Below are 11,139 nucleotides of genomic sequence, written 5' to 3'. Positions count from 1 at the left end.
AATAAAACAAACTACACATTTTACAACAAGGCTCTTTGGCGCTCATGGCTGTGGGACAAGTTTTAAGGCCGGTCCATCCAGCAGCACCTGTCCCGCTCATCTAACCAGCAGGCGTCGGGGGGAGGGAGGCCTGCTGTCCTGCCTGAACTGCAGCACAACTCATCTCATGTGCCTCATTACTCGACAGTTTACACACTGCATGTGTTTGATGTTTAATGAGTTTTACAGTGACGAGGTTAACAGCTCTCGGCCTCAGTTTGTAGCTCACATTAAGGGGTCAAAGAAATGCAGATGTTCCTGATGTTTGGTCCAACAGGCTCTTCTTCTCTCGGCCTCTTCCTCTGTGTCAGTTCGTGTCATAGAAAACGCCTCCCTGGATGTTTGACATCTCTGCGGGTCAGAACCAACATGGCTGCAGAATGTGGCTCCAAAATGACATCAAGTGGTCCAAGAGGAGCGCGAGTTGGTTGTCTTTTTGTATTCTCGGTGATGTTTTGCTGAGGGACAGCTTGTCTTTTCTTAGCATAAGGATTACCATCATGGAGATCCCAGGACAGTCTTTGGGTTTCATTTTGATTTAGTTCTTTTCTGGAATGGTGTCTGTGTATTGATTGTTTTACTTGAATTACTGTGTGTTCATCTGGAAATTCTTGTGTTTTGTTCAATCTCTACGCAAAGCACTTTGGTCAACGTTGTTTTTTTTTCAAAATGTGCTCCATAAATAAACTGAGGGACTTTAACGATGACTTGGAGATGTTTGTTTTTATGAGCCCTTCAATGTGTCTGCTGAAGAAACAGAGAGAGCTAAAATACAACGTCAAAACAGACAAATCCTAGTGCAGGAAAAACAGGCGAGACACAGGCGAGTACCAATCTATGTAGTTTTTTTTTATTTAACAATGCATGCCAGACATGATCCTATTCACATTGAAGAATACAGATTTGTATTTGCATCCAAATACTCACTACTTTGATTTCATATTATAATCGCTCTCTATCTTTCTCTCAGTCGTCTTTATAGGTCGTCTCTGTACACTCTGAGTGGAAGAACTGCATGCATTTGAAGGACATTAAATAAAACGTGACCAGTGGGGGGGGGGGGGGTTAAGTCCCCTTTCTGTTGTAAAGCAACATCATCAGCAGTTATTGCAGAAAAAAAACGTGCATGAAACTCACGACGGAGGTCATGGGAGGAAAGCAGATCTGTTCCATGATTATCATCATATGCTCATGATTCCACAAAACTGTAAGATACAGTATAGGAAAAAATATTTAAAAATACTGTACATGGAGATTCTGTTGGGTTGTGTTGTGTTGCCATGCCTCCCCATTATCGGCCTCGCCTACATCTCCGGGGTTCACACGCAGTTGATTTACTCTCACAGACACACATACACCCACGCTTCCTGTCAAGACCTTCCAAGACAGCCATGTCAACAAATCACAAAACCATTTCTAGAATCACGTTCTCACGAGTTCAGAAGTGTCATGGATATGTATGCTATCAAAAAACTGATTTGCTATCACACGAGGTCGAATAGCAGGGTCTGTTTTCGTAATTATCCGTACAAACCTGAGTTGAGCGGTACGACCTTTGCTTGGTGCCACAGCTGTGTAGACAACAGGTCAGCAGAGCACAACTCAGCTCGTTTCCATTTGGTTTGGCTAAGTTTGGTTTGGCTCAGCAACTGTTAGAGAACTTTCACAAAACTCCTGTGAGTGAACAATGTCAGTCGGTCAGGTATGAAGACATTCATTCATATTCTATTGCCATTCCTGAAGACATAGAGCACAAACTACAGAGATTTCCCTACAATCCTCAAAGACTCTGGGTAAGACTCAGAAAGCACAGTGATTATGTTTGAGGCTGTCTGCGGAGAACAAATTCAAATCTATTTCCTTTTGTATTTCCATCTTTCTTTCCACAATGATATACTTACAGCCTTGCATCTGGGGTAACATTGTCCCTGAGCATTGACTTGGGGTCAAACTTTCTATTTCAATTCATACCTGAACCCATATACTTCTTAAAGAAATTGCAAATCTGATCCTTTGTACTTATCAGTGGGCTGAGACAATAATTAAGTTATTTTCATGTCTTTTCGCTCAAGACTTAAAGGTCCAATTTGTAAAAAAAAACAAAAACTGTCGATTGTTGAGTCTCATTCCCAACTCGTCAAATACTGATACTTTCGGTCAGTAGGTCGGGTCGGCCGGCAACCCAAAGCGTCAGTATTTGACGAGTTAGAAATGAGATTCAACAATCAACTATTTAACAAATTGGAGCTTCTAAGTATTTAACAGATAGCCTGCTTTATAATCTGGGGTCCAAAAGTTTGACAGAAAAAGAAGGTCCATCAAAAGAATCTACTGAGACACACTATGACAAGGCTCCAGTGTTTTTGAAACATGACCCATACTGACTAAGAGGCTGTTCACACACGGTATCAACATGCGTCCTGAGTAATTCATCCACAAGCGGACAGCTCAAGATCCATTAAGGATGCATTTGAAATCTAATTATTCAAAGGGGGTCTCAAGCGTGTGGCCACACTCTTTCATCGCGAAACAACAAGAAGAATTTACATGTGGTTCACGGTTATTTAAACCTTGTATTTTCACCTGCAGCTCGTCTGCGTCTGTGTCCAAAGTGCATCTTACTTTATGACATTTAGCAGCTAGTTGAGGAGGCTGTTTCCACCTGATTTTATCATTTACTTCCAGTTTGTGGAGGAGACACCATTTTATTGATGGAAAACATTCTACATTTTTACCAATAAAGTTAACAGTAAACAATATAGGCAACTTATTAAATGCCTGTGGAGAGACTCCTTAAAAATACAATTTAAAAAAATGCTAAATTTTGTGAGATGTAGAGTAAAAAAAAAAAAAAGTTATAATCTTTATGAAGCACTTTCTACAAGAGATTATTACATCTTTGGGCCTTCTTGTTAATTCAGCAAACGATATATATAAAAATATTTATTTTTTTTGTGCAAAAACACTTTTTTTTTTACTTAGGACACATGTTAATACCAGGTCGGAATTCCCTCCAAAAGCCTAGATATCTCAGCCTCTGTTTGTTCATTCTGGACCATCCATTTTAAAATCTATAAAGTCCCCAAACTCTGTGGATGTGTACTAAATCACTGGAGTACAAAGGTCTGGGCCAGGGTTAGTGGGTATATGAAGAGACATGTGACACAGATAAGTCATTTGATAAAAACCACAGCACCAAACCTCTGGTGATGCTTTGCCCTCAGCTGCATGTCTCAGTTTAATGTGCAAATATATTTGTACCTTCAGCTATGAAACTGGTATCCTCACCGAGTTCCAGTTACGTGTATTGGGAGATTCAAATAAATGTCCATACAAGCAATGAAACAGTTTACTCATGACAAAATTCCCCTCACTCTGTACATCAGATGTCTTAAAAGAGAACAACAAAGCCACATGTTGAAAAAAATAATCACAGATATTTGGGCTCTATGATTCGGAGGAAGAAAAAAAAGAAGAGAAGTTTCACAGATTTCTGAATCACTTCAGTCCCCACATACTCCATCCATGCCCAAAAGGCACCCTAAGTTTGGTATACGGGCAACTGCGTATTGCCATGTCAACTTTACATTAGAAAATTATCATAAGCGTCTTGATAAAACATACAATAAAAACTACTTTAAATACTTTAAATATGATTGAAATGTACAGTATATTAGACAATTCTATATTTAATAAATAATATAATACATCAGCATTTAGTGCATGTCGATGGTCATCTTTTATTAAATTTAAAAGCTTAATTAGAAAATACTTAAAATTCGACAAAAATATCACTGAGAAGATATAAATATTGATTTCGTAATTCAAACAGGCATTTACTGTAATTATCCATAATGAGCAAGAAAATGTCAATAAATAGAATCAATCTCAAAATAAATGCAACATGATTATTAAACTGAAATGTAATAGTAAGGAAATATAAAACAAACATAAAAAAAAAATCTGTAAGAATTCTATTAATTTCACCTATCTTATCTTTACAAAGCTATCAGAGAGGGGCATCTTCCTTCACCCACACGTTTCACGTTAGAATAAAAAATGAGAGATTTTAAAACACTGATCTGGCTTTTATCTGTTCATAATAATATCCCCATGTTTCCGCCTTCATGTCACATAAAATGCTTTCTTATATCTCAGCTAGAATGCATATACTTGAAAGCTTATTTCAAGCTTTTTAAAAAATAAACTCCTCCCTTTTTCTTCAGGAACTCTTCTTGACCTGTTTTATAATGGGCTTGGTCATTGGACAATGACCGTCTAAAGTCTCCTTTTGCAGTGGCTGGCTTTAAATGCAATTCAAAAAATAAATAAATAAATAAAGGAGGGGAAAAAAAAAAAATGAATGACAGTTATGTAATAGATGAAGGACGGATCCATTAGGTGTAGGTGGATGTTAAACCATTGCAATGTAATGCCACTGTAGAAAACCTAAAGGAGGAGGAGGGTTGGGTCCAAGAGAGCAATGATTGGTTGAGTGTAAGGATTTTTGGTGTCAGGTGCAGGCAAAGAAGGCTCACGTCAGGTTCACTCAGCAAGCATTGCTTCTGAAGTAGGCTCACAGCGCCCTCTGGTCCTGTGTTTTTGCAATTGCACTTGTTAAAGCTCTCAGGGATCAGGTCTGAAACTTTCTCTTGTGTTCTTGTGTGCGCAGACATGTAAATATGATAGACTTGATTAAACTCTTCTATCTCCTTTCCTTCCCTTTCTTGTTGTAGATGCATGCCTTGACTCAGTGCTGTCACCTGCTAGTCTCTATTTATGTCACTCTGGTCACATGGCTAATTAAAGCCAGTTTTAACTGTTCCACTTAACAGCAACATGTGACTGACTGGTGACCTTTTGACTGGAGTACGTTCAAACACTGCTTTCTCTTTCTAGCTGAACTGACAAATGAAATAAAAACAGTTTTGTAGAGAAATTATGCTACAAATACAATTAAAGGCAAAATCGATATTCTTCTGGAAAAAAAAAAAGAAGATAATTGGTGATTATTTGAAAGGTGTACTGTACTTGTGTATCCAGAGGTAAGTTGTTGCCATTTTACTGCAGTCATTTCCAGTGCAACCATGAGGAGAAAAAGTCCCTGATGGTTCCAAACACTTTGATTCCTTTAAAGAAGCAGCCAAAAATGTCTTTCTGTTTGCGAGTGGAGTTGTATGAAAAGAGAAAAAAGTATTTAAAGCAAACGTTTTGCAACAGTAATGACTCTATGCTAAGACAAAATGACAAAATGAAGTGGCTGTTTTTTCTTTCTCCGCTCTCTTTGTCAAACAGACTAAACAGTTTCTACCATACAACGCAGCTAGGAGGAGTAACAGTATACTTTCTCTGACTAACGTGATTGATATGTGATGTAACACAGTGACAGATGTCTACTTTGACGTAAAGGTTGGTGGGTGGAACATACAGTACGAATACACCTTTCATTGCCATAACACCCCATTGAGAGTTACTTAGCTACAAGAGGAGGTAAAAACTACTCTAGATTCATAGCTCTTTGTTTTTGACTGGTGTACAGTAGGACCCCTACATCTCCCATCTATTCATCCTGACTTCTGATCCAGGGTAAAGTTGCCCACCAGCACTGACTGTCATTAAACTTTTATAATCTTTTCTATCATTTGCAACTTCACCCTGCGTTCACGTTCTCCTTCAGCCCTCTCAGTTTTCCTCCCTGGTCCTAACAATGTGTGAGTGTGCTGACCAGTGTTACTGTCACGTGTAGTTTTGTCTATCAAAGCTGCGAAAAGCCGACGGAGTGGCCAACTTCCTCATAGATAGGCTGTCAGTCTTGGCTGTATCAGGTCTTGCTCCAGACTTGCTCCTGAGGAAGGGGTTTCTGGTTCCTGCCAGACCCCGGCCCCCTGGCCCAGGCCCCCTGTCTGCCCCCAGACCCGGTCCTCTCTCCATCCTTTCACTCACCGACAGGCTCTTCCGTTGTGGAGGGGCCAGTGTGAGGGAAGGATGGGAGTCATCTGAGGAGCAGCTGTTTGCTCGCTCCAGCCTGGAGAAGGGGGAGCAGAGAGGGGCCCCACTGGGCCCGCTAAGCCCCCCTAGACGAGGGGTATCAGGGGCTGGGATCAGGTCCTCAGGGTCCTCTGGATCAGACTCTGTATGACTAAGCTCTGCCTCTCTCTCTGGATGAGAGGAAACAACGTCTGACGGCTTATCAAAGGGGAATGAGGTGGATCCTCCGGGGGAGTTTGAGCGTTCTGCAGGAGTGTATGGAGCGGAGACACAGCGTGTGTCGATGCAGTCAGTGATGCTGGTGTACTCTGCAGCTTTTACCTGGACTCCTGCCCCCAGTCCGCTGTAGCAGCCTCTTGGAGTGAACATGAGGCTGTGGGACTTGACCAGAGTGGGCTCATCCAGAAAAGATGTGCCTGCTGTGGAGAGGTAGCGGCTGCTCTTAGAGCGCTCAAGCAGCCCTGCTGAGGGAGGTGGGGATGGTTCTATGTCCCAAGGAGGTAAAGTGGCGTCTGGTAAGAGGTGGGCTGAGCACAATGACAAATCAGCAGCTGCACTGTCATCAAACATAGCTCCAGCTGTTCCGCTGCTGCCTGCACCACCCTCCGAGTGCCTGTCGCCCATACCGCTGGTGGCGACGCTGCCGAAGTCCCGGCCTCCTGGCAGCATCGTCTCCATGATATCTGACTGCAGCGAGGAGTCTCTCTGGAGTTGTGGGACCACACGGAGAGGATCCAGGAAGACCTCTGCAGGCCCCACCTCCTCCGAAGTTGAGACATAGATATCAATGCATGACGATGGACGGTGCTGCTGGGAGACCGACAGCGTCGCCAGGGGGAGGGGCTTAGACTCCTTGGGGGCGGCACCTGAGGACACTGATTGTGAGCTGTTGGCTCGGTGGAGACTGAGTGAGCGTTCTTTGAAGAAGCTCTCCGCTCGTTCGGCTCCACTTGCACGTTCACCACCACGACCACCTCCAACATAAAATGAGTGGCTTCTTGTCCGTGTAGCCATGCCAGTAGGAGAAGGAGGGGACATTGAGCCCTCCGCTGTTCCCTCCAGTGCCTCCTGCAGGCGGTAGGCGTTCCCTTCTGTGCTGTTAAAGCTGCTTTGACGGAGGATGTATGCTGCGTCTGGGCACTCACCCTGGCGTAGTATGTATGCTGAGTCTGTGCAATCAGATGAAGTCCGGGAACGTACTTTGTTGACCTCCCCACGCTCAACACCTGTCACACGCTCCAGTGCTACGGCAATACGTCCAATCAGCTCCTCCATTTGGGCCAGACGGATGTCAACAGTCTGCAGTGAAGCCTTCATGAAGTGTTCCCGTTCATTGACTTCCTCCAGTCGCATTGCCATGTTCTCCACCCTGATTGAGAAGAGTAGAAAGGAATGAAAGATTAAAAGCACTGGAGGGTGGAGAATAGCAGGGGACAATGGCAGAGAGAGACCGCCACACTGACAGAAAAAGAAAAAAAAACCTGAGAAAACAGCAAGATTGCATTTAGAAATGGACCACAAGCAAATACAGATAAAAGTGACTGAATACACTGTGGTTTTGAGTGTGAACTTTATACTTTGTTCACTAACACCAATGATCTATATAAATTGAGAGTTTGTGCATTAGAGGATAAGTTCACCCAAAAAAGAAAATTCAGTCATTACGACCCGCATGCTGACATAAGCTCATGTGTCCACAGCATTCTCTTAAACAATTGTCCATGTTTTGTGGACTACCAAACTCCCCACAACTCTCCATTGGCTTGAGGGTGAGCAGATAACTGGCTTTGTCCTGTGCTGTAGCCCATTTAGTCAGTCACAGTCTAAATAAAACAAGAAGTTATTCAGTAGCTCGATCATTTGTGTTCCTTTAAAAATGTCAGCCCTGTGTTCATGCATTGTATGTATTATAATACAGAAAGGAGAAAAATTATACAATCAAAATATCTAATACCACATATGTTGTTATAGTTCCTGGTAGACAGAGCACTGAACTTATACATATACCAATTTTCCCACAGACTGAAAGCTTTAATGCAGACAGATGTGACAATATGTCCGACCTTTCAGAAGTGACTCTGATCCTCTCATCGTTAGAGGAATGGAATCGGTCATCTTTCTCTCTGAAGTACTCTTCTATGCATTGCTCCTCAAAGTCGTGGACTTTCTTGAGCTCATCCTCGGTGATGAAAAGTTCTGCAGAAGAAAGAGTTGAAAAAAGGTTGATTGGCCAAAGTTCAAATCCTAAATACATATAGCACAGGTAAGGCACCAAAAGCAGAGTACTGAAAATAACTATAATATTAATGTGATGTGTCCAAATTGAGTTTATCAGACTTGTTCATGTTGCCACTCACTCAGTCCGTAGTCCCTCTCGTCGTCGTCATGCTTGCGCCAGCGACAACACAGATGCTTGAGGACCATGGTTATGTGACTGAAGATGATGAGGGGTGGAGGGAGGACTGGGCGCTCGTGGAAGGTCATAATGAGCTGGTAGCGCTGGAACTTCCAAACTTGGTTGGAGATGGACTTCACCTCGAAGAATGTATTACTATGATGATGGACAATAACACACCACCCAAGAAAAATTACATGCACTGAGAAAGATCATCACTACTTCAGATTCAGATGAATGAACTAATTCCTTCACTCAGCCAAGTAGGGACTAGGAGCATGTATGCAGATAGAAAAGAATGCGGCAGCCGGCAGCCGACAGTGCTGTAATGAGATTAAACCTTCAATTTAACTGCTGTGTTTATTCCATTGTGCAATTTTTTTGGCTAATTACCCTGACAAACGTGAAGAAGAGGATGATCGTCCTTGCTACAAAGATTATGCAGAGGTACAATAACAGATCATTAGCATGATAATGTCTCTGTGGAAGTAGTACTATCACACTTTGTAACACAATTTGCTACCAGCCTCTCGTAAGTGTCTTAACAAACAGAAACTTCTGTCATATCTCTTGATCCCTCACATATAAACACACAAATCTCGAGAAAGGGAAAGCGATACTACAACAGCGCTGTTATTTCATCATTTCATTATAATTCTTCCAAAATACGTGTGTTTCAGGTCCTGAGGTGTCTGTAAAGCAGCGCGGTGTCGATTAGACAGTGTACGTACTTGAACACAGCTATGAGTAGGTTAACCAGCAGGATGTTGGCCACCAGCAGGTAGCAGGCCATGATGGCTGGGACAATCCAGGCACCGGTCTTACAGGCAGGCAGGGCCACCACCACCCCATCCTCTGTGGTGATGTTCTGCCCACAGGGGGCTGCACACCGGCCCGAAACAAATACACACACATACAAGTTAATACGAGGTTAACAATGTCTGCAGATAGAGACGTGAATACATTGTGAATATTTCCATCGAATTTATATGGCTGTAAGGAATTACAATGACATGCAGACACAGAACGTAAATGAAAGATACAGTAAACAAACAATAAAAAAACGTAAATAAAATCAAAGCAAATAAAATAAACATAAAACATTGAAGCACACACTGTACACTGATTAACAAGACAGCAACAATGACAAACAAAGAGACAGGCAGACCTGATATACCAAACAAAATGCATAACTGCATATTTTGCAAACAAACAAGAAGCATAATTCGTCTTTATGCTTCTTAGCGTGGGGACTGGAACGAGTGGACACTATAATGGTTGGGGCTCATGTTCAGAAATGTGCATCTGAAAACAAAAATACACCAAAAAAATGCATTTATCATGTGTCATCACAATCTGTGTTCCCAATATATTTAAACATGTAGTCGATGTTTGAAATATATTGTCACATATGTGCGCCATAGCTTCATTCAGCAAGGGTGGGTTGCTCTAAATCATTTGAGATGTATTTAGGATACATAGTATGTTTTTTCCATCTGTGATGGTTCAGTTGCTGCGGCTTATCTGGGGAACATTCAGCATTTGTTCTTGGTTTGTTTGCCTTTGAGATTCATTCTAGTCATGCTCATCATTGCTTGATGTTCAATTGATTCACACAATGCAGCCCAAAGACAGAGAACTGAAGTAATTTTTCTGTTTAGAAAAATAAATACATATTTTTACCTTTAAAAAAATTTGGATTAAAAACTCTGACAACTGAACCACGTGAAAAAACAGATTATAGTTGATGAAAGGTGGCTGATTAAAATATTTTGGTGTGGATGTGTGTATATTTACGTGTATGGTGTGGAACTGATATGTACATTTCAATGCTTGCTTATGTTAAATGTTGGTGAAATATTGGTAGAAATATTTTGGCAATGTTGTCATTGCTCCAGTGAGAAGCTGAGCGGGCGTTAAGGGCAGGGTGACATGGTTTATGTGACAGACGGTGTTAACATGGCAGGGTCACTTTTTCAAATGAAACTAATTAAAAGTCAAGAAACAAAACGGGTGAAAGAAACATCAAGGGAATATCAAAGTTTAAACCTTGATAGTTCCTCTTGATGTGACAGTCGTGACAAAACTATAATATTAGAACACATTTGAAAAAGGTGCTACTGCCATGTAACAGAGCCATTTGCCAGCCAGTGCCAAAACTAGTAAGGTTAAAGTTGCTTACAAGTTACAGCCTTGGGTCAAGCTACCAGTCAATCAAAGATTCGGAGAAGATGAGCAGCATTGTGAATGAGGCTGCCATTGTTTTTAAATGATCTAAAACAAGACTCTATGAATATTTATGGAAGATGTTGTTTAGATACAGCAGCTGACCCAAGATACCAAACACACAAACGCAACTTTAACCTTAGAGCGCGTGGAGCCGCATGCACACTTTTGTCTCAAGTGGCCTCTAGTGGTGGGAGTGGGCATGACATGGTGGTAATGTGAGGATGATGAAGGAGAGGTGGGATACGTAGATGTGGTTAAATTGAGGTCTGTATGTATTGATTTACTGGGATTTTGACTGCACTGGAAAATGTGGAATGCACCATTACTACGCCAGCTTCCGTGAGTTCGAAAGTAATTTTCGACCAGCCAGAGTTTTTCATTCAGCCTGTGCTGTAACTTCCTACTATGCATATCTGAAACAAAGAATGAAAACATTATTTCAGATCTCTTCTCTTTGGGCCACTCCTCACATGCTGTACACACCATCA

At 41.8% G+C, this 11,139-nt stretch overlaps 1 protein-coding gene across 21 annotated transcripts in view; it reads right to left on the bottom strand.

Moving 5' to 3' along the window:
* Positions 1 to 867: 867 nt before the first annotated feature.
* trpm3 (transient receptor potential cation channel, subfamily M, member 3) overlaps positions 868 to 11,139 on the bottom strand; it is a 169,645-nt gene continuing 159,373 nt past the window's right edge. For 10 of the 21 annotated variants that reach the window (XM_030415778.1, XM_030415783.1, XM_030415785.1 and 7 more), the window contains 4 exons: positions 9,154 to 9,304; positions 8,385 to 8,578; positions 8,091 to 8,223; positions 868 to 7,396 (listed from right to left, as the gene is read on the bottom strand). In XM_030415778.1, the coding sequence (XP_030271638.1) occupies positions 5,776 to 7,396; positions 8,091 to 8,223; positions 8,385 to 8,578; positions 9,154 to 9,304 (2,099 nt within the window). In that variant the 3' untranslated portion in view covers positions 868 to 5,775. Of the gene's footprint in view, positions 7,397 to 8,090; positions 8,224 to 8,384; positions 8,579 to 9,153; positions 9,308 to 10,935; positions 11,065 to 11,139 lie in introns of all 21 variants that reach the window. The other 11 variants (XM_030415774.1, XM_030415777.1, XM_030415775.1 and 8 more) reach the window with 3 other exon arrangements.

This window comes from Sparus aurata, chromosome 5, assembly GCF_900880675.1.
Source record: "Sparus aurata chromosome 5, fSpaAur1.1, whole genome shotgun sequence".
NCBI classification, from domain to species: Eukaryota; Metazoa; Chordata; class Actinopteri; order Spariformes; family Sparidae; genus Sparus; species Sparus aurata.
Note: the sequence above shows the minus strand (reverse complement) of the source record. Positions and strands in the feature narration are given on the sequence as shown.